The sequence below is a fragment of the Corylus avellana genome, chromosome 9 (assembly GCF_965113065.1).
Source record: "Corylus avellana chromosome 9, dhCorAvel1.hap1.2, whole genome shotgun sequence".
Lineage (NCBI taxonomy): Eukaryota > Viridiplantae > Streptophyta > Magnoliopsida > Fagales > Betulaceae > Corylus > Corylus avellana.
This window is the reverse complement of record NC_142498.1, coordinates 18,439,660-18,463,881: the sequence shown is the minus strand read 5'-3', so window position 1 is coordinate 18,463,881 and position 24,222 is coordinate 18,439,660. Positions and strand designations below refer to the sequence as shown.

General features: G+C 35.3%; 2 protein-coding genes across 2 annotated transcripts in view; both read right to left on the bottom strand.

The window, feature by feature from the left end:
- LOC148583900 (putative LRR receptor-like serine/threonine-protein kinase At1g56130) overlaps positions 1-14,785 on the bottom strand; it is a 38,434-nt gene extending 23,649 nt beyond the window's left edge. Inside the window, exons 1-5 of the mRNA XM_088510696.1 lie at positions 14,607-14,785; positions 12,263-12,446; positions 8,541-8,612; positions 8,293-8,364; positions 3,164-3,235 (exon numbers count right to left, since the gene is read on the bottom strand). Coding sequence (XP_088366822.1) covers positions 3,164-3,235; positions 8,293-8,364; positions 8,541-8,612; positions 12,263-12,446; positions 14,607-14,739 — 533 coding nt within the window. The 5' untranslated portion in view covers positions 14,740-14,785. The remainder of the gene's footprint in view (positions 1-3,163; positions 3,236-8,292; positions 8,365-8,540; positions 8,613-12,262; positions 12,447-14,606) is intronic.
- A 3,442-nt stretch (positions 14,786-18,227) lies between these two features.
- Positions 18,228-24,222, bottom strand: part of LOC132189233 (putative LRR receptor-like serine/threonine-protein kinase At1g56140) — a 43,423-nt gene continuing 37,428 nt past the window's right edge. The window contains exons 18-23 of the mRNA XM_088510816.1: positions 23,997-24,158; positions 22,688-22,806; positions 22,341-22,551; positions 20,559-20,790; positions 18,978-19,128; positions 18,228-18,887 (exon numbers count right to left, since the gene is read on the bottom strand). Coding sequence (XP_088366942.1) covers positions 18,480-18,887; positions 18,978-19,128; positions 20,559-20,790; positions 22,341-22,551; positions 22,688-22,806; positions 23,997-24,158 — 1,283 coding nt within the window. The 3' untranslated portion in view covers positions 18,228-18,479. The remainder of the gene's footprint in view (positions 18,888-18,977; positions 19,129-20,558; positions 20,791-22,340; positions 22,552-22,687; positions 22,807-23,996; positions 24,159-24,222) is intronic.

Sequence of the window (24,222 nt, the reverse complement as noted above, 5' to 3'; positions counted from 1 at the left end):
ATAAAGAATACTACCCAGGCCTAAAAACCTTGTTCGAAATACCTTATGATCTCTAACACCATCGATTTATTTCTTATATAAGCTTGAGACATTAAACGGTAAGCCTTCTATCCCTGACATATTACAAGCATTTCTAACACTATTGTGAAAGGTTCTAGAGTTTCCCTCTCCAAATTATATAGATAAGTATAGCTAGCATGAGTTCAGAAATCATGCCCACAACCAACTGCCTGCTGAAGTGTTGGACCAAAAGTGAATAGTTTTTTTTTTTTTTTTTTGATAAGTATGAATGAATAGTTTTCTCCAAGCTAAATCCATGAAAGGTTGGACTTATAACATAAGCAACGCCATATTCTTTCGGAGCTCTCTAAATTGCTAACAATTTCTGCCTAGCTCTAACAGAAGAAGGAACACCATTGACTCTTTGTTGATTGATGGTACTATTTCTACCAACCGATCGGAGATCAACGAGCACGTTGTCCAGTTTTATTAAAAGTTGTTTACCGAACGGTTGAGTTGGAGTCCTGTGGTGGACAGTATTTCCTTTGATTCTATTGATGAGGTTGCGGCTAGTTGGTTAGAGAGATATTTTGAGGAAAAGGAGGTGTGGGAGGTTGTAAAAGCAATGAATGGTGATAACACGTCGGGTCTTGATGGCTACTCTATGGCGTTCATCCAAGCTTGTTGGGTTGTTTTGAAAGAGGACATCATGAAGGTCTTTCGTGAGTTCCATGCTAGTGGTAAGTTTGAGAGAGCCTTATTGCTACGTTCCTCGCCCTCATTCTGAAGATTCCAAGGTTGTTGATCCCAGGGATTTTTGCCCGATCAGTCTAGTGGGTGGCATCTACAAGATGATTGCTAAGACTTTTGTGAACTAGCTTAAGATGGTGTTGGAGAAGATTATTTCTAAGTCACATAATGCATTCATCCGAGGTAAGCATATTCTAAATCCTATTCTTATTGCCAATGAATACCTTGATAGCAATTGAGATCTGGAGAACCGGGGATCATTTGCAAAATGGACTTAGAAAAAACTTTATGATCATGTTAATTGGGATTTCCTACTGTGCATGCTGAGAAGATGCGGGTTTGGGATGAAAATGTGCTCATGGATAGCTCATTGTATCATATCTCCTCGGTGCGTTCTCGGTTTTGGTGAATGGCTCACCCACAAGCTTCTTTAGCATCTCTCGTAGCTTTATGTAAGGGGATCCTTTGTCTCATTTGTTGTTTGTCATAGTGATGGAGGCATTGGGTAGGATGATTTCAACTGCAGTAAGTGGAGGTTTGTTGTCTGACTTCTCTGTGGGGACAGGGACTAATATCTCCTATCTTCTGTTTGTTGATGATACCTTACTTTTTCTATCGGGCTGACCCAAATCATATACGCAATTTACGAAGTTTATTCTTATTATTTGAAAATGTATCAAGTTTGAAGACGAACGTAGCCAAGTCGGAATTGGCTCCTATTGATAATGCAGTTGGGTTGGCTAGGATTCTAGGTTGAGGGGTTGCGTCCCTGCCCTTTAAGTATATTGATCTTCCATTGGGGGCTTCCTATAAGGCCAAGCATATATGGGACTATATTATTGAGAAGATAGAACGTCGGTTAGCTAGTTGGAAAATGTTGTATTTGCCTAAGGGTGGTAGAATTACCTTTATCAAGGGCACTCTATCTAACTTACCTACGTACTTCATGTCCCTCTTTCCTCTCCCTACAAGTGTTGCAAACTGTATTGAGAAACACCAACGTGATTTCTTATTGGGTGGGTTAGGTGAAGAGTTCAAATATCACTTGGTGAGTTGGCCCAAGGTTTGTACGCAAATCTCTAAGGGAGGGTGGGGATTAGGAACTTGTTGAAGCTCAATCATGCTCTATTAGGTAAATGGCTTTAACATTATGGGCTTGAGAGAAAGGCTTCATGGAGAGTGGAGGTGGACTCTAAATACGGAAGCTCATGGGTAGGGTGGTATTCTAGTGAGCCCATTAGAGCATATAGGGTGGGTTTATGGAAGAATATTACGAGGGGTTCGGGGAAGTTTTGTAGTCATACTAGATTTGAGGTGGGAGATGGATCCTAGGTTAGATTCTTGCATGATTTTTGGTGTAGGGATACGGCCCTTAAGGAAGCCTTTCCTATTTTATTTGGTATTGCTCGCATAAATGATGCTTTTGTCACGACTCTTGCGGAAGTTTCTAGAGGTTCCATTTAGTGGAACTTGAGCTTTACTAGGTGACTCATGATTGGGAGGTAGAAGCCTTTGCCTCATTCTTCAAGATGTAGTAATTAGCGAGAGTGAGACACGAAGGGGAGGACAAGCTATGGTGGGTCCCTTCCAAAAAGGGTTTGTTTGGTGTTAATTGTTAAATCTTTCTACAGGGTCATGGGTTGTTACGATTGTGTTTTTTCCTTGAAAAAATGTTTGGCAGACTAAGGTTCCATTGAGGGTGGCATTTTTTGTGTGGTCAGCGGCCCTGAAAAATATCCTTATCATGGACAATCTCCGAAAACGGCACGTCATTGTGGTTGATAGGTGTTGTATGTGCAAAAGGGGTGGGGAGTCTGCGGGCCATTTTCTTCTACATTGTGAGGTTGCTTGTGCTATTTCGAATGTTTTCCTCAATCGATTTGAGTTGTCTTGGGTTATGCCTAGACAAGTATTTGATTTGTACGCTTGTTAGTGGACTGTTGGCAGCACTTGGAGTGCTATGATGTGAAAGATGGTGCCTTTGTTCCTTTAGTGGTGTCTATGGAATGAAATGAATGATAGAAGTTTTGAAGACTGCGAGAAGACTTTGGAGGAGATTAAGTCCTCATTTTTAAATACTTTATATCTCTAGACAGCTGCTTATATTTCTCCTGTAATAATTAGTTACCATGATTTTCTTATTCTTTTTGCCCCTACTAGTTAAGTGGCTACTCTTGTATATTCTCTGATCTACTTTGCCATTAGTTCAGAAAGCCAGTGATTCTCAAACAATATGATGTATTTGAATACACACACCCAACACAATATGATGTATCTGTGACATAGTTTGATCTGAAAGGCATGGTCTTAATTTACAGGTTGCAAGTTATTGTCTACAAAAAAAGATTGCTATTGATGCTTCATGCTTTTAATTAAATTATATTTTGTTATAGAGAATGATTTGAAGTCTTACAGCAGTGTTAACTCCTTAAGGTTTCCTAGCTCCTTAGGGATGGTCCCCTGGAATGCATTATGGGCAATTGACCTGAACGAATAGAAAAAATAGAAAAAATAAAAAATAATGCCACATGTATAAACAACAAAACAGGAAAAAAAAAATTGATAAATAATTTCATTATCATTAATAAAGCATAAAGGGGTGCAACCCTAATATACAGGAAAAAAATAGAAATAAAAAGCAATGACAGGAGTCAGAATTCAAACAAACTTGGAGACTGTCAAGCGGTTTGCATGAGAAAATATGGAAAAGAGGAGTAGGCTAGCAAAACATACGTAACCTACCTCACATTTTATTATATATGTTGAATAATATACCAAGCTGACCAAAATCCCATGTAAACTAAACTGACTAAAATATCCCTACAACAAAATCCCAACAACTCTTCAAGTTAGAGCATATATATCATATAAACCCATCTTAGAACAAATAAACTCTAACCAATTATGACACAAAGATTTGTAAGCATGTCAGCCAATTGGTCTCCTGACTTCATGAATAGTGTAGAAATATCTCCATTAATGTACCTTGTTTCGAATGAAATGATAACCAACCTTTGTTCTTGGTTCTTTCATGGAAAACTAGTTTAACACAATATGTAACGCTACTGGTTATCACAAAATAATGGAATATGAGTAGGAGAAAATCCAAGTTACCAGATTGCCATATCAATTAGCTGAAAATCCAATCTCCTAGAGAAAATGTTGTAACCATATCAATTCACTAGTAGTATAAGTCATTGTCATGTACTCTACTTTTGTACTAGATCATGCCACCACTATTTGTCTCACTCTTCCAAGTTACCAGATTGCCTCTTGCGAATGTACAATATCATGAAGTGAATCATCTATCTGAAGGAGAACCTGTCCAATCTGTGTCAATAAAACCTTCTAACCTAAGATGTCCATTCCTTCTATACAGTATCCCAAGACCAGGAGCTCTCTTCAAATATCGGTGACTACTTCCCAATGTAAAACCAAGGAGCCTCCAAAAAATGACTAACAGTAATTGCATATGAAACATCTGGCCTGATAATAATAACGATAATTTAAATTTCCAACTAAAAGACCATACACAATACCTGCCAGGATCCTCAAAAAACTCTCATTCATCCTTCTTTAGTTTCTGATTAGGATCCATTGGCATCTCAACAAGACGAGAGCCCAAAAGACTCGTCTCTCTTAATAAATCAAGTAAATACTTTCTCTGAGATAAATTAATGAATGTTCAAGATCTAGCAACTTCAATTTCCAGAAAATATCGAAGTTCGACCAAATCCATTGAATGAAACCTTTGCTGCAAAAACTGCTTCAATCGATCAATGCCTTCATGCAAGTGAAATACTGAATGATTTGTCTTACATTTCTGGAGACCAAATTCTACTATTGCCTCAGAGAATTTTCCAAACCACTCCTTCGGTGATTGCTTAAGACCATACAAAGCTTTTTTCAACTTACAGACACGACCTTAATACTCCTCCTAAGCAACAAACCCAAGTGGTTGCTCCATATAAACTTCCCCGTGTAGTCCCCAAGCAAAAAAAGCATTTTTAACATCCAGTTGAAATGAGGGCAATCTAGATTAGCAGCCAGAGAAATGAGTACACAAACCAAAGAAATGTTGGCTACTGGAGAGAACGTTTGATCATAAACAATACTATACGTCTGGGTATAACCCTTAGAAACCAAGCAAGTAAACATTCAACAGATCCATCTAGGTTAAACTTAATTGCGTATACCCATTTGCAACCAACCGTCCGTTTACCAAGAGGTAACGAAACAAGCTATTTTGGTGCAGGGCTTCTATTTCCACTTCCATGGCTCGCCTCCAACCCAAGTCAGATAAAGCATCTTGCACTGTCTCTAGGATATGAACACTAGAAAGATGGAAAATAAAGCAAGAAATTGAAGGAGATGACGAACTAGTGGATACAAACTGGCTTCTAGGATGTTGGGTAGTACAAGAACGTTTACCTTTCCGAAGAGCAATAGACGAAAGCAGTTGGAAGAGAAGGACTATTTGAGCTACTCAAAATATGTGCACAAACAGACTCATGCTCAAGTTTCAACCCAATGAGAAATTTAACAACATCCACATCTTGACGTTGCTTCTCCACAACTTTCATGTTAGTAGATAGCGGTTGATACATATTGCGCTCCTTACAACCTGATTGTAATACTCTTCAACACTTTGAGACCCATGTTCAAGCGCAAAATATAGTCTACACACCTCCTAAATCCAAGTGATATTCCCAATACTAGAATACATATGCTTGAGATGATCTCAAATATCCTAGGCAATTAGGAGATAAATACAAGAAGATCCAATGTGAGGTTTGATACTATTCAACATAAGGGAGATAATTAGATTATCTTCCTGGAACCAAAGGCTAGTAGAACTAGAGTCCAAAGGTTTTCCCGATGTCAAATGATGATACATGCCCTTACCTCTCAGAAATACCTCCACATATCGTGCCAAATAAGTATAATTTTTTCCATTAAGTTTCACAGGCGTCGTAGGAGCATTAATCAGAGAAGCTGAAGTAATCAAATCTGATTTAGTGGCCATAATGTCTATCTAATCCACCACAAAGTGTACGAACAGCAACAATTAACCCTAAAAAACTCAAACTAGAACACTGCAAGCAACAAACCACAATCACTTGCTTAAAGGTCCACGGACAATGTTGTAAGAGGCCACAGAACCACAACAACGAGCAAGACACCCACAACCAGTACTAAAATAGGTCAAATAACCACACCAACAAGTCTCAAACTCACTGACATGCTGAAATAAGCTGAAAAAAAAAAATCACAAGACACAGCCCAAACCGAAGCAAAAACAACAGAACTCAGCTGAATTATGCATGTATCGGCCAAAAAATACTCAAAAAGAATCTGAACTAGCCGAAATAGACCGAAAACTCAAGTGACCCGGCTGAAACATCCCCTTACCAGCCAAAACACACAAGCAATCACAAAAACCGGACAAAATGAGCTGTCACCCATGGACCCATCTGACACGAACCAAGTTGACTCAATCGTTATCGAGTTGATCCAACAACCAACTTCGTTGATGGACTAGTCTGAAAATGGTTGGCTTAAATTACAAATTGCTCCATGTCATATTAAAATGAACTCAGACGTCCCTGCGGTATGCCAAAAAACAATTTAGTCCCCGGAGTCAAATTCCGTTAAAACATTTGACGGATTCGGTTAAGTGCCACGTTAGCGCCAATAAAATGCTAACCCGTGTCACTCTTAATAAAAAAAATATAAATATATAAAACTAAAAAAATTAATTCTTTATTTTTAAAATAAAAAATTGAAAATTGAAAATTAAAATAAAAAGGTGGCTGCCGATTGGCAGGTCAACCCAGCCATTTCCAAAACACAACATAGGACCACTTAATCGGATTGCACAGCGTCTTGAGTGCCTCTTTGAGCAAGAACCTCATAGCCTCGGAGCTTAGAATCACTGATGTAGATCGGCAAGCCTCGTCTGCAGCCCGTCCGGACGGGCCTAAACCCGAGAGCCTCATCTGAAGTCCTCGTCCGGAGACCGTCCGAACGCCTATGTTATTTGTTGCTTTATTTCCAGCTTTATTCCCCTGACAGTCCGAACGGCATTATGTCCCGTCTGGACGAGCTCCGTAGAATTGCAATCCGAGTTAGTTTCATACATTTCTTCCTGTTTTAGGTTTTATGTGTATGGCCGTCCGGACGGCCTTAAGTTCCGTTCAGACGAGCTCCATAGAACTGCAATCCGAGTTAGTTTCGTATTATTTTTAGGTTTAGGGTTTGGTGGCCTATAAATACATGCTTATAGCCTCCAAAAACGCAGTTGTTGATTATATGTGAGTTTGTTTAATAAGAATTACTCATAATTAAGTTTCTTCTTGATTTTCCTTCAAAACCTAGAGAGTATCTAGTGTTTTAGAGAAGATTTCTCGGATCCTTTGATAGAATCAAGATCTAGAAATACCTATCCGTTCTTCAATGTTGTTAATTGTTGCAGCCCACTAAGTCACGCTGCATTAATCACCCACTTTAACGAACAAGTTTGGATTCAAACAAGCGAGCAAAGCACTGAAGAGCGAGCCAGGGAAACAAAGACAGCAAAAAAAAGTTACCCTCAGCAGAGACCGACCATTTTCGGGCTACTTCTATCTAACTCCCGCAGCACGACCTTCTCCCCGCCTGCTTAATCCTCAATCCCCTGTGCCTCTTCCTCTCCGGATCCAAGCTCCCAAACACCATTCTCCGAAAGCCATTCAAAGGCAAAGAGTTCTAGAAACCAAAAGGTCCAAAGCAGAGAGAGAGAGAGAGAGCCCTTACAGCCCCTACTCTACACTATCCCCGCAAGCTTCGATCATGTACATGCCCATGATTTGCGCCATTTGAGCTCCAACTCAACAAAAAAATGCAAGAGATTTATGGGGTTTTTGAGATTGTGTCTATGTGTGTGCGTCGCTCCCTTTCAATGTCACAGCCGGTTTCGCAAGGGAGGTTGGTGAGGTCAGCGTCAGGTTCAGGTTGCAGCCTCTGCGGTGGCTCAAAGGCCACCTAGGAATGTTTGGTTGAACCTGTGTGATACCCCTAAAGAACAAATTACTATTGGAGCTTTTTTTAATATTTCACATACTACGATTGACCTAATATATGCCTGATGTAGAACTTATCACATACCCGCACAACTCTTACAATCCATACCATCTGAGGTATCACAGAGATGCTGCATTGATATCTTAAGGTTAATATTTCAGGTACCTCTTTTTTTTCTACTTTTTCTTTTTTTAACATGTTGGCGTTTGGATCATTTCCACTATAACCTACCTTTGTCTCCTATCTTTTTGCGAGTAAGTCTTAATCTGCCATTGAAGAAACAGCAGCCTACCAACGACAACAAAAGCCAATTTTAAATTCAGCAAGCTTAACCTTTTTCCTAAAATACCATGAGAGCGATATAAGGAGATTGTAATGTGATGCGTAGCTAGGTGACTATGCAGTAACTCATGAACTAAATTGGTAAACTTTTTGGAAAAAACTTTCAATGAGAAATGAACGGTTTCTCCCTATACTTACAGTCCCTCCAGAGCGGATAAATTTCCAATAAATGCTGGCAAGGTACCCGTGAAGTAATTTTGATCAATCTTCCTACAAAATTCCAAACAAAAAATAATAATCACCGGCTCCTAATTCTTGCATCTAAGAATAAAAAACGCACATCATGATATGAAAAATAATGTCACTTTTTAATTCAAAAATGTAAAAAGATGATGGTCCATTTTCACAAATTAAACGCCAAGAGAAGGTACTGAGAAAATCCATACAAAAATGTCAGATATCTCAAAGCCACAATATCTTCTGGAAAAGCTCCCACCTTGTTTAGAGCATACACTCTCCTGGAAAAATGAATAAACAGTTAGCCTGCAATAAGAAAATGTGATTTTTCAATTACCATACAACCTAATAACTAAAATATTGACACACAAAATATATTTATCAAACTGACAGATTCTAGTTTGCACTTGAACGAAGAAAGTCCATCTTTCGATTTGTATTGGCTGCTAAAAATGGTTGAGAAAATCTTCGATTGCTTCTGTGGTCTGCACTTGGAAGCAGACTTAGAAGACGCGCTGTGCTTAATTTGCAAATGTGTGTTCAATCCTGAGGAGCACTGGGTTTTTGGAGCCATTGAAGACATAGAGAAATCGACAAAATCTTTTCCTTTTCTATGTGCGTGTGCTTTTGTTTTAGCGGAAGCTTTCTATGTAAACGCTGGATTATCGTCCATTGATAGCCTAGGCGAGCCGTTCGAGGAAGTTAGAGATGGCCCATGGCGGCTCTCCTCGCGTTTTCTACACAGCATTTCATTTCAAATCATAGGCCAGTTTTCAAATGAAAGTGATTCTTTACGAATAGGCCTCCGGGTGAAGGCCTCCACCCCCTCCTTTGCGGAATTTGGATTTTGGAAGTGCAAGCGTAAAATTGTCAAAAAGAAAAGGAAATAATAATAGTAAATGACAATTTTGCCCTCTCTCCTTAAAGGAGTGGCTCTTTTTCCGTTCATTTAAACGGAAGATGATCTTAGTCCTACTTTACGTGCGACGTCATTAAGGGCTATAAATGAAATAAAAGACGTACACAGACATGCTTGAACTGGACAAGGCTTGAATTAGATTAAACTCGATTTGGGCTCAATTTATTTATTAATCAAACGGAATTTGAACAAAAACTTAGGCTTATTTAATAAACTTAGGCTCGTATAAGCTTGCATCAACTCTTATAAACTAGTATAACTTCATTTTTATTATTTTTAATTTTGTAATGAAAACATGTGTGATTATTTACAAATATAAAAATAAATTTTCTTTGTAATTTAATAAATATAACTTGAAATATTATAATTGAGAATTGTGTTATAGTGGGTTTATGTGTATGTATATGTGTGTAACATAAACATATAAACTCGAGATTATATTGTTTAATATTTGAGTTAATTTTTCTAATTACTCAAATAATATATTTTAGTCATAATTAAATAACTAATAATTAGTATAAATTTACAAAAAAAAACAATCACGACATTTATTTTATACATGGATTGAATTAGTTAATTGAGTAGCTCATTAACAAGTTTGAGCTCATTCAATATAAGCTCAAGCTCATGTTCAAACAAAAAAAAAAAAAAATTAAACGACCAAATTTGAAAATTACATGTTTAGATTGGCTTGATTATAGTCATACTTCCACCTCCATTACAAAAATTTTAATGTTTAACGACTACCTATTAATGACTTTTTGGGCCAAAAAAGGTCACTAATAGGTTAGTGACATGCCTGTAGTGACATTTTTAAAACGGCAATAGTTTGTTAGACTAGCAACAGGGAAATTACGTTTTTACTGTGAACAGTAAAAATGTTATTAAATTTTAGGGTTAAATATTTGCCCCCTAAGGTTTTAACACTGTATTTTTTTTCTCTTTTAGAGTTTCATTTTTATCAAATAAGGTACTTATGATTTCATAAAGACTAAGATGGTACCTCCGTTAAAATTCTATCCAAAACTTAACGGAACGCCATGTCAGCACCAATCAAATTTCACTACGTGCCATATAATTATCTTTTTTTTTTTTAAATAAAATAAAAAGAATAAAAAATTATATTTTTTCAAAAAAAAAAAAAAAAAAAAAAAAGATTAGGGTGGCTGGCCACCCCTTTGGCCATGGGGTGGCTCGGCCACCCCAAGGAGCCCAACTGTTAGTCTCTTGTGGCTGTGGCTGTTCGTAAGTCGGCCATTGAGGAAATGGTGGTGGTCAAAGAGCTGAAAAATGCCATTCATGCACCCAATCTGCTTCTGCAGATCTTGGTTTTCTTCTGTTAAGGAACGCAAAAGCCTTGCAGACATTTTTTACGGCGTCCACAAAGCAAAAAGGTGTAATCACTCTCTAATTAAGCTTCCCTTAATATCCCATCTCCAAGAATGAATGAGGAAGCATTAGCACTCCAGGCATAATATACGTTTCAGAATATTAAGATTTAAGAGCATATAATCGTACAATGAAAGCAGTACTCCAGTTGGCCATGGGGTGGCTCGACCACCCCCATGGTCAAAGGGGGTCGCTACTGGCCAAGGCGTGGTTATGGCTACCCCAAATTTTTTATTTTATTTTATTTTTTTGAAAAAAATAATCTTTTAATTTGTTTTTAAAATTAATTATATGACATGTGACGATTTTTTATTTGTGCTAACATGACATTCCGTTAAGTTTTGAACGAAATTTTAACGGATGTGTCATCTCCGTCTTTATGAAAATCACAAGTACCTCATGTGATAAAAATGAAACTCTAAGAAGAAGAAAAATAAAGTATTTAAATCCTATGGGCAAAAGAGTATTTAATCCTAAATTTTATTATTATTTTTTTTCCCGATTTTTTTTTTCCAAAAAAAAAATATATTTTCATTGCTTCTCCCATCTACATTCACCTCTCTCTCTCTCTCTCTCTCTCTCTCAATAAATTTAGGTAGACAAAATATATATATTAACACCTCACATCAATTAATGTGACATCAAGATGATAAATAAATGTAAAAAGTAGTTTTATTCAAAATAAACTTACTACACCAATTAAGATGGGACAAGATTTCCTCTAAATGGTTTCTACAAAACACCATAAAAAAGATATTTGATATCTATCTCTTTTTCTTTTTTTCTTTTTTTAAATAAAAGCTTTGACTTCATTTCATAATAAGACCTAGAGTACAAGACTCTAATCAGAAAGTTTCAATAGAAAAAATCTACTAGGGATCTCCTATATCCAAATTTTTTCAATATCTTCACGTGCTGCCAGTTTTGCCGGTCCATGGGTTGCCCCATTTGCTTCTCGCTTGACATGCATCATCTCCCATTTTGTAAAACCAGCTAAAGCTCCTCTAACATCCTCAATGATTTGTCCATATCTGCTCCATATAGATCCATACCTATGTATGGCCTTAACGACCACCTCAGCATCACCCTCTAAAATAATGTATACATTCCTAAATCTCTGCAAAATTCTGCTGCACATAGCGCCCTCATAGATTCTGTTGTGGCTGGTTCGGGATAAGCTTCCCTAGTAAAACTCAGTGCTGCACTAACTAGTCCTTCAGAGTCCTTGAGTTTAACTAGTCCTTGAGAGTCCTCTTATTAATCTTACTATTACATAATTTTTATCTATTAATTTGAGAGTGTGTAATAGTTCTAAACCTTTTATTAAGTTTTCTTACAGTTACTAATCGAAAATCTCAAACTAAGTAATAATATTTTTAAGCTTATTAATCAACTCATTGAATAACAGGAATTAGTCATACAAGTTCTTTGAATTATAAATTTTAGAACAAGCAAAATAATAAATAAATTTCTAGGAAAATTTAACCGCATACTTTTATTAACTAGAAAATTCAAGAAAAAAAAAATCAAACTCTATTGTATTTGTCTATGCTCAGGAATCAGAAAAAAAAAAAAAAAAAAAAAGTAAGTACCTATTGTTGTGAGAGAGAAAGAGAGACATACAATTTCGTTATGTGACACACTGTATCATTATTGTAATTACAGTCGCACTTGATGGCCGGGTTATTCGCGGGGTCTTCGAACTCCGTGTCGTTAACGGCAGATCCGGTACATGGCTCTCCACTTATGTTCCATAAAGCTACCGCCGGAGCATTCCATTTTTGGAGTATTGAGTTCAAAGCGGCAACTGCTCGCACCATTCCAAAAAATAAAAAAATAAAAAAACCATTTTCTCTTGAGAGTCATACAATAAAACCATAATTATATAGGAACCGATGGATAAATATGATAAATTTAGATGAGCTGACGGGATATCCTTTTGTTATATTTGTAAATAAAATTGAGGTGAGCTTTATATTATATGTTGTTGTACAGTACTCCAAATACCTTGTTTATAAGCTTGTTCATAATTTTAATATTTCTTTTTAATTAATTATCAAGTTTACAACAAATCCATTTTTTGACGTTGGAGTTACCTACCATTTTCACATTAAAATACATTAGAAGTGTTACAAATAAATTTTTACTAGCATTAACAGCTTCTCTTTAATTTTTCTTAAAGTTTTAAAAAAAATTCCCTTATGATGTAATAAAGGACGTCAGAAGATTCCATCATGTAATAAACGAGGTAATGGTCCATTGTCAATGCGCATGGATTATTTTTTTTTTTGTAAACAGTCACTGCGCATGGATTAGGATCCTTATGGTCCTTATCCCATGTGAATATGTGATGGGTGTGGGGACGAATTTAATCCGGGTGGATAACTTTAATTGAGATCAAACTAAATTTTAGATGAATACATGTAAATATAAATATATAAATATTTTTAATTTTTAATTTTTAATTTTTTAATTATATATAAGTATTTAATTATAAATAAATATATTGACTATATAACATGCATATTAAAAAGAATGAGGAGGTGTGCCATCACTAATAGGTGTCAATAATTAGAGGAACGTGGACCAGATAAAGGTACATGTTGACAAGTCATTCTCAATTGTGTTGACATCCTTAATTCAACCTTAATTAAGAAGGACAAAAAAAAAAGATAAATTAATGAATACTAATTCAACTGAAAATGTTAAGAGAATAGTAAATATCATTTCATTTATTTTGCCCCCAAATTGTGAATAACTATGGATTGTTGTTTGAAATGAAAAGAAGGGCGATGAACCTTTGTTTTGTTTTTTGTTTTTTTTTCTTGTCATTTGTTCACTGAAGACAAATATATTACTAAAAATTTCAAAACACAAAATATTTTTATAAAATCAAGTAATGCTAGAAGTTTTTATAAAGTCCTCATAAAGTCATCTCAAATATGATGTGACTTTTAAAATCACCGTTGAATTTGAGATGTGATTTATTAACTGTTAATCAATTGGTGATTTTAAAAGTCACGCTTGACTTTTATAGGAGTAAAAACTAACTTATTATTTTAAAGATTAAATAATATTTAAAAATAAAATAAAATTAGAGTGGCTATGTGGCCATCCAAGTGGAAGAGGGATGGTTGTGGTGTCACCCATAATTTTTTCTCTTTTTGTTCTTAATTTTTAATTTTTTTTATAAGTAAGACTTTACATCTTTTTAAGTTTATGAAAATAGGCAATTAGACCCCAAAAAAAAAAAGTTTATCAAAATAAAAATCTTTATTCTATATAACCTTTTTTTTTCAAATATTTTTTTCACCAAAAATATACGTTCTCTAAATTATTTTAATCTTTATGTTACATCGTACACTTTATCGGTAAAAAGAAGCAATTGTGAATTTGTGATAGATCCAAAATCTAAATCTCAAACACAATAGATGTCGGAACCAAAGCTAGAAAAAAAAAAAGGAAGGAACAAGTTTATAAGAATGAGGATGGTGTGTGGAGCTCTCCTTGGCTGAGAACGAAAAGGTTTTATCTGGGAAGTGTTTTTTCAGAGAGCTAGCCGACAGAAAACTGTTTTGAAATTTGATTGATTAAACTTGATCTCTTAGTTTTATGATAAAATATTCTCATAATTCTTTAATACTAAAAGATGACCCACCCTTCTTAAATGACAAAAATATGAACAGAATCAAACAATAATTAAATTGAAAAAAAAAAAAACCCAAACCTATAACCTTAAAAAATAATAATAATAATAATTAAAAAAAAAAAAAACAGTAGATCTAGCAGCAGTAAGGACAACATAAGAGATCAGTTCATAGTTCCAAAAAAAAAAGGGTTCATAGTTCATACTGCTAATGATTAAAGGGGAGATGGATCGACCAGTACGTACCCTTACTAGTTCTGCTTGTATTATCACTTCAATTAATTATGCATGCACGTAAAGAGAGAGAGAGAGAGAGAGAACCTTCAGATGGGTCTGTAGTAGCATTTTGAGCTTTGGAAACCTGAAACGATAAGAAGAAGAAGAAGAAGAAGCAACAGAGGCAGAGAAAGTAACATTGAGCGAAAATGGAATATTGCTTCAATCTCAAATTCATCTTCTTTCCCTTAACAGTAGATAGTTGGATTCGGTGAATACTGCTATATAGGTCCATGAGTCAATTACCTAGAATCAAGTCTAGACCGTGTTTTCAGATTTTTTTTTTTTTTCCAGTTAAATTTGATTGGTGAGTAGGCAACATCAGCTCCATATAATATCTTTCTTTTTGACCACGTGTGGCCGGGCCACCAAAAAGCCACTAAATTTAATCCCATGTGATGGGTGTGGGGACGAATTTAATCCGGGTGGGTCCAACATTAATAAGGAAGAGGTGCCAACCAATCGTAGTCCCCACTACACCCCTGGCATGTCTTTTAAAAAATCTAGATAACGTGGCATCATCTGCACCGTTGGATAGAACAACTTTAAATCCTGACATTAAATTTATATTTCATTTGAAAAGTAGAGGATCCTATTATTCCCTCTCCTCCCGCTAAATCACCCCTTAAGAGCTTAAGCCGATAAGGAGTAATCTCTTAACCCTTCGAATGAGAAGTGTCTACCCTTATAACCTATCGCAGCACCTTTTCATGAAACAAAAAGACCCCAAAATTGAGCTCAATACGCAGTTAATGTGCATGCCATTATATCAGCTCAAGAATCCATGTTAGAGAGGAATAACAACACAATAGTGATATCATTCCTATCATGAATTTCAAAAAAGGAACTCGCTAGAAAACTTTCAAAGATAAAATAAAAAGACTGCAAGTTTAGAGTTTTTACTTGGGAAGTCAAGTCTGCAGCTGTATAAATAAGAGAAGATGAGATGCATTTCGTGATAAGCGGCCAAGATTCAAGCTTGCCCAAATACCATCCCACAAAAGCAGCCTTTGTATAAGAAGAATGGGATGAAGACGAAGACGAAGGCGATGATGACGTGTTGGGACCTCTGGTTTTGCTGAGTTGAGTAGGAAATCGAGCATAGGCTCGCCACTGTTGCTGTTTTGAGACGCATTGAGCTTCGGCCGTGAAAATTCCGACATGGGCGATGAACAATCTTGTCTCGTTCACTCGGAGGCTGCTCCACCTACTGAAGCTCCTCAAAAAATTGCTGCCCATTTCTGCACGGAATAAGATCCCAGGGGCCTAAACGTTGCCACTGAACTTTTCCGTGGCTAAATAGTTCCTTGAATTTTTAATTTGATCAATTGTATGTGAAATAATAATAATGATAATGATGCAGCAATTAGATTATTAAGAATAATAACTGCTTTAAATAAAGATATAAAAATCTAATTTCCATCATATACTTACATCACGGAATAAATGAACCGGATACATTCAGTTAGTTATATTAAATGGATATTTTTGTCTATTCACATTTTGATATAAAACAAAAATACCCCTCCAAAATAACTAACTAGATATTATCAAGTTTAAACGAACTGGAGATAATCCTAATTCCTTACATCACAGTGTACATGGAGGTAATTTAAATCGAGTAATGTTACACATTATTTTTATTTTTAAAGTCACCATTAGCACATATAAGTATGGGAAAATAAGTGATTAAGTGTGGGGAAGTGAAAGTGTGTATAACGGTACTCTTTAGAGCATTTATATCCTACTCAACAAATTTATTTTTTATTTTAATTAAAAAATTACTTCTTGTTTTTTTTTTTTTTATCTCAACTATATACTTTCACTCGCCTATTTAAATATTAATTTTTAATAATTTCTTTATTCTTTATTGAGATGAGAGATAATGTTAAAGATTAAAATATGGTTTATTTTTAAATCTGGTGAGTATTATAGAAACTTACAAAATGTTTTTCCAATAAGTAGATATAACTGTTTTTTTGCTCCTATTTAACATCCCGACTAGCTGAATGAGAATGCTCTCATGATCTCTTTTCAATTTTATTGTTTCTATTATATTGTCTATTTGTTTTATTGGTTGTGTTGATTTCAATGTACAATTTATTTTAGAGGAATTGAAAGATAAAAACAAAACTCTAGAATGTTACTTTTATAGAGACGATGTTTCAATGTCTCTCTTTATCAAAGTTAATGGTTAGTTAAATGGAAAAGATAATAGGTTAAATGCTATATATTACACAAACATTTAACAAATATTTTACAAAGTTAAAGTGACAAAGTCTAATAGCCTTTGAATTAGCCATTCTTAAAAAAAAATTTGAAATAATTTTAAAGCAACTTTATAACCTTGTCTCGACCTCCAACGGTCCATTAATAACTAACCTACAGTTAAGGGTATACATGCGCGTGGATATTAACCGCATGCATCTGTTATCTGCATTTATCCGTTATCCACTATTCGCACATGGAGATGTAGATGTAGTTAGCAAAAGTCACTATCTACATATCCCTTTATATGTAAATATGTAATAGTTTTATTTATTTTTTATATATTATATTTAATAAATTTATCAAAATGGCATCATGTTGGATTAGATATAGGTTATGTTTACATTGTTTTAGGTTTTTTTCTTCACAATTCACTCATTCACTTGGGCAAAAAGGCAAAGTAATGTAAGATCAACATATTTTCAAAACATTAGGTTTTTTAAAAATAAAAAATAAAACAAGTCCAAAACACTAAAAATTGGCCCAAATTACTTTCAAAATCATTTAAAATAAGTTGTAATAGAGACTCAAAGAAGACTCAAGAGACTAAAATATGTCCATTACCTAAAATGCGAATAGCGGATAATAACCACATTCAATAATCACTATAATTGCGAGGATGTTGTTCGTAAAAACATGACGTGAATGTGAACATTTAAAAGTGATATCCACATTTTGCAAATGCGATTGAGAATATTGCAAATAACCGCATCCGTATCCGCATCTACACCCTTACCTATAGTAACTTTAAAAACTCTATTGCAAGTTAATTTATTGTTCTGCAAAGTTGAGGTGGAAAGCAATTTCTCTCACTAAAGAAAAAAGGGAAATGCTAGGTATTCATCTGGTATTCTTATGGTGTTATTCTGTTATTCTCTTGGTCCTAGGTGGATATATTGTTTTCTAAAAACCAAGTGAAAAAAATAAAGATCACTTTCTTTTTTGCTTTTTTTTTTATATAAAATAATATCTACCGAAAACTAGGTGAGCACCAAGAAAGCACCTAACATTTCCCCTATAATGCAACTCAAGAGAGTGAGATCAAGTGATAGAAGGAAAATGTTATGGACGCCAACAAATAAAAATAGTAATAAACAAAGAATTGTTATTATTTTGTTTTTGGTAGTAAAAAATAAAAATAAAAAACGGAGGAGAAGAGGACCCTGGCGGGCCTTTCCCATTATCACCTCCCAAGAATTATTAACTATATTCTCTAGAGTTCGCGAAGAAAACAGCCAGCTTCTTGCCTTAACTAAATTCTCAAGAGTTCGTGAAGAAAACAACCAGCTTCTTGCCTTTGGGAGGCAAGTTGTTGTGTTCTGAGCATTTACAACTAGCTTTCCATAAAATTTAACGGAGAAATAAAGGATTTCTAAAGTACATTTAACTTTTGTAGAATAAACATGAAAAGTTACCTTATTAATAATGTAACATATATTTTCCATACAAATTTCTGTATAAAATCAAGATATGCATAAACTCCAGTAGTGGTTTGGGAAGCTGCTTATATGGATTGCACTCTTTAAACATATGCAGAAACTTATAAGGCAACCAGTATGCATAAACAGATGCAGAAGTACTCCTCCATGCTAAGGCAAAGTGGATAACCCCTGTGAGTGACACGATTATAAAGCAAGGACAAGATACTGTTCACCTTCCTTCTCCAATAATATCACTGATCATTGATTCAGTGACATTAGTAGGTGAGGGCATTGGATCATTCCTTGGCCTTACGCTAGTTGCGTGGCCATCTTGGATTTTTGGCTGGCTGCTACCACGAGGAGTGGCTAACGGAATATCTTCTTCACTCAAAAAGTTGCTTGTTATATCTTTGTAATTCCATTCTGTTATATAACTTGGCTTTGATGTAACGGTGCCCACTTCAATATCTCCGGCAAGCATGGCTACGACACGTGACATGGGTGGGCGCATCATTGGTGATGCTTGAGTGCACAAAAGACCCACTCCTATCAATCGAGTGGCTTCATTTTCATCAAACTCCAGTAATCTGGGATCCACTAGTCCCAAAGCTTGGTTATTTTCACGTAGAGTCCATGCCTGAGAAACATATATAATAGAGATTTTAACACAAGAAAAACAAGTTTTGATTAAGTAGTAATTTGATAGAGAGATACTCATATTCTATACCCATTCTAGCAGAAAAATCTTTTCGGTATCCAAGCTATTGTCTGAGTTTGGCCTCCCACTCAGGATCTCTAAAGCAACAACACCAAAACTGAAAACATCTGCCTTTTCTGTTAAGTGCCCACGCATTGCATACTCTGGTGCTAGATAGCCACTACAAGAATAACATCAATTAAAAGAAATGCCGAGTGAAGAAATTTTGGATAATATCTCCTCAATCTCACAGTGAAGCATAGAAAAAGAGGCTCTCGAAAGATCAAGCTTAAAGATCAAAATCAAAATATTGAAAAGCATGAGTCAAACACACTATGCAGGCACATTTTGATTTGGGGCCTCAGTTGTTGGTTTAGTTTATTTATGTATCCTCGGATTTTTAAGTTAGCAGTCCCAAAACAGCTCCACGGAGTAGCATTGCTATTCTCTTTCTTGCTTATTTCAAAGCACAAACCATTCCTCTCTTGTGACACCATAAAATAACCATAAACCAATATACAAACCATTCCCAACCTTTTCCCACAATAGATCCAAACCAAGCTATCCTAAAACCCTAGAAATAACCTGCTAAACAATACAATTCCTGCAGGCTCAAATTTTAGCACTGAATAGCAATCAAGATTCAATATTATCAAGCCCTTTTAAAGTTACAGACCCTATATTCACTGCTCCCTTCATTGAACTTTAAAGCCACAATTTTCCCAAAGATTTTGCCCACCATAACCATATATGTCAATTCGTAGGAAGCATATAAATAACTAGTGCTGTACTACATCAGTCAGATTGCTGTGGACAGTTTTGGAAAATAATTCATTAATAGGACCAATGATATACCTCTAAAACCCATCCTATTTTTACTTACGAATCCAACGCGATCAGGTATCTGTTTCCAAAAAATGTAGCTATTTTTGTTAACTTCAAAGTATCAGGTGACTAGACAGCTACAAAAATAAAGGGGAAGTTCACTTAATTCTCTTGAACTTTCATCGCTTCTGCAATCTCCCCTCCTAAGTTTAAAAACTCTCAATTTAATGTATCAAACTTTAAAAAATTTGAAATTTCACCCCTCTGTTAAAATTTTCTATTAAATCCTAATGAAGGGGTGAGAAAATCCTAAACACCCCTGTATTCTCCCCAACTTTTTTTCAATTTTCTTAAAAAAAAAAGTAATTTAAGGATAATTTTGTAATTTCATAAAGTTTAAGGGGTATAATGGTAATTTCACCCATTGACCATCTAATTTAATCCCAAAACCTAACGAGAGGCGTGAGATTGCAAATTTTTTAAATTTCAATACACTAAATTGAGAGTTTTTGAACTTTTTTTTTTTGGGGGGGAGGGGGGAGAAAAGATTGCGAAAGAGATGAAAGTTCAAGGACCTATGTGGACCATCCCAACGTGGTGGTGAAAGGGAAGGCCCCAATTAGTAGAAAAAGGACTCCCAACCCCTTGGGGTTATCCTGCACTTCAAAGAAGTAGAAAAAGAAATGAAAAATAGTGATAATTTCATTCTTCGTCACCAAACAATACGATCTAAATAAAAACATTAAGAAGAATAGTTCAAGAAAATGGTTGAAAGAGCTAGCTTACATGGTCCCAGCTACTCGAGTGCTGATGTGTGTTTTCTTATCATCGTATAGCTTTGCCAATCCAAAATCTGAAATTTTCGGGCACAGTTCTGCATCAATTAAAATATTACTAGCTTTGACATCTCGATGTACAATTCTCGGCCTTGACTCCTCATGAAGATAAGCTAGCCCTCTTGCAGTTCCTAAGCATATGCTAAATCGGGTTGGCCAATCAAGATGCAAGCTATTGTTTCCTGCACAAATAGTGGCTCTCATCTGATAAAAATTAAATAGTTGCAATGTGGTCAATCATTTCTAGCCAAGAATAACTTGGGGTGTAAAAAACATTGTTAATAATGGCATCTTGTAAACACTAAATCACTAAAACAGAGGATTATTATCATTTGAGAGTTGAACTACAAATCATGTGCAAATTCTCCAGATCCTACAAAAGAACTTGGGATACTTTTAGAAGTTGTGAATAACCCCAAGATGTAGGCTTTGAATGGTAGATATATAGAAATCCATAAAACTATAATCAGACAATCAACAAAGAAACGGATTAGATATAAATGATTCAGACATTGACCTGCATCCTCATACAAAGTGTTAAGTCTCAACATCATATTAGTATATACTTTTGACAAAACACTGGTAAAAAATAGGTTTAAGTCTAAAGTCAAGGGATTCATGTAATACTCCATTGAAGAACTTTTGCGCAAGTTCATGAAGACATCGGCATACTTGAATTGATCTCAAACAACTTACAACAGTGACTTAGAAACTCCAGAATTCAACCTTAGGAGGGCATATTGGACCACTCAAGACCTAGGGTTAAAGCATTGTGAGTTGGCTACGAATGGTGTTAGTTTTTATTTAAAAAGAATTGATTTTTACAAAACTATTCAATAGCATCCATAGTTTTCTAACGTTTCTTTAAGAAGTGATATCGTTTTGAGTTGGACTAGGTCTCATGGTTTTTCCCTAGTTGTGTTTTTCATGTAAACAAAACCCCCATGTTTCAGATGTGTGATGCCCTTTACATTATGTACTTTATGCAGTTGATTGTTGTAACTACAAATATTAATAGCACAATGGATTTGCAATTCTCATTCACAACTATTTAAGTGCATGTTATACCTGTAATGGTCAATCTTGTTCAATTCTGCAGCATATTATTATTGATTAATAAGCACTTGAGATCCATTTCATTTACAAAAAAATTGCACAAAAATTGGTATATAAACCAATTAGTTGGACTTTTGACAAAGGTATAAAAATCCATTATGGATTATGGATACCACAACATGGCTCTCAAGAAGTTCAAACCCTAGCAGTAAAAACCTAGACAACTCATTGTCTCTCTAAAGGTCTAGTAAGGAACTCTACAACATCCTCTTGAAATAAACCCAAAACCTAACCTGAATGAAATGAATCAAACGGTATAAAGTTTGGTATGTCAATGGCTTCTTCCCTATGGCCCCCGCTAGTTATGAGGTTTATGCATCACAAATAGGACTTAATGCAAAGGTACTATTGCAACGATGGGTCATAACATTGAATAATTTGTGACAAGATCTGATAACATGAACTTCTGTCGTCTTTTCTTACAAACAAACTACGAGAAGAGAATTTTTGAAATTTAACTGCGCAATATAAGTAAAATCCTCTGTTATTTCCTTTTTTCTTTTCTCTTAAGAAACAATTGTACGCTAAAAATGTTAGTAATATGCGATACTTTAATAAGCAAAAAGAATTCTGTTCCTCTGGTTATTATGTATGACATGGTTATTTAGAATTATACCAAAGAGTGCTTGATCAAGGCTTTTGTTCTCAAGATATTCATAAACCAGGAGACGTCTATCTCCTTCGATGCAGCATCCATACAGAGTCACAAGATTGCGATGTTGTACTGCAGATATGGTAGCAATCTCGGTTATAAATTGACTCTTCCCTTGGTGAGATGCTACTGAAAGTTGCTTCACAGCCACTACCCTCCCATCAGAAAGCGTACCCTATAGCATAGCACAATTAAGAAACATAAGACAGAAGCCCTCTTGGGTGAGATCTAAATGTTGGAATCACCTATTTTTATTTTTGAAATGTTATGTCATCATGTATAATGTGATTATGTAGTAAGATGAAGTTCACCTTGTAAACAGGTCCAAACCCCCCTTCTCCTAGCTTGTTTGAAGAAATAAAGTCTTCTGTGGCAGATCTCAACTCAGCATAACTAAAAGTATTTGGTCTAGGGCCAATGCCAAGAAGCTCTGCAAAGTCAAGCAAGGATATACGTTCTAGAATAAAGTACATAAAATGATACTTGTAGCAATCATGAGGATTTTAAGGCATATATGTGGTTCATCAATGATTGGTACATAGATCATGTACATTAAAGTGTTATTTTTTAGGATGAATAAATCTTATTACAAGACTTATTAAAAGAAAATTAAAGAGAAAACAGAAACAGCACAGCCACACATGAAGCCCCTAAGCCCTAACCTGAACTCTCACTTGGTGGGGCGACAACTCAACCAGCCAAAGAAACTACAAGGGTCAAACAGCACAAAGGAAAACTACCACTCTAAGAAAACAATCAGCCAAGCACAAGCATCAACTAATAACATTCTCACAAAAACCCCGAACCAATCAGCTGTCTATAAGAAAGGGAAGGCTGGATCCCAAACAAAGAATTTATCCTCGATCTAACCCAGAAAAGGATGTTCGAGAGCACATTGACTACATTTCTAGTTTCCACATAAGATTCTGGTGTTTTAAGAACATCTAAGGGACTGAGTTTCATATTAGTACTCCCAATTTTTATTTTTTTTTACATATTTACTTATAAAAAAAAAAACATAAGATTCTGTTGTTTCTCTCACTCCATATTGCGTCCACAGCAGCCAAAAATATCAACTTGGCAACAAGGCATAGAAGATAATTTTGTTAAATTACCAATTATCTTAAAAGCTTAAACTCATAAGAAGGGGTGGATTTAATAATTTAATTAATATTTAAACACTTTAACTCACATGTGGGTTCAATCTCCCCTTAATAAGTGAGACTGAACAAGTATAATATTTAATTGAAATGGGAAGTGAATGACGAAGACAAGATTCTAAATTAGAACATTTGCTCTGATATCATATTAAATCACCAATTATCCTAACGACTTAAGTTGATAGGAATGAGTGAATTTAATCATTTAATTAATATTCTAACAAATTCTCTTGAAACTTCTAACCATCCACTGGGTAGTTTCTTCCTAGCTTCTAATAAACCAAAGGAGGTTGCACTTATCACAAAGTACCAAATTTTACCAGGGAACAGGGTACAAGAAGAACAAATGGTCAAGATTTTCCTCCCCCATATTACAAAGAATGCGCCCAGTACACTGAGAAATGACATGGGAAGCTAGATGTTCCTAGGCTTTCTGTGAAAGAAACTACTATGCTCTTACCTTCCTCATCACTGCTGCCTGATTTTCTTTTCTGAAAACAAATTGCAAATATCAGTATCAAGCTCACAACTCCCACAGGGACTGCAATGCCAATAATCAATCCTGTCCTGCTCTTCCCTTTTGGTGTACTTGGTGGAATCCCACTAACAGTTGGCTGGAAATCTGAGCAATAAAAGTTAGTTGATGAGCAGTAGCAGTTGACAGTAAATAAGTAAATTATACCATC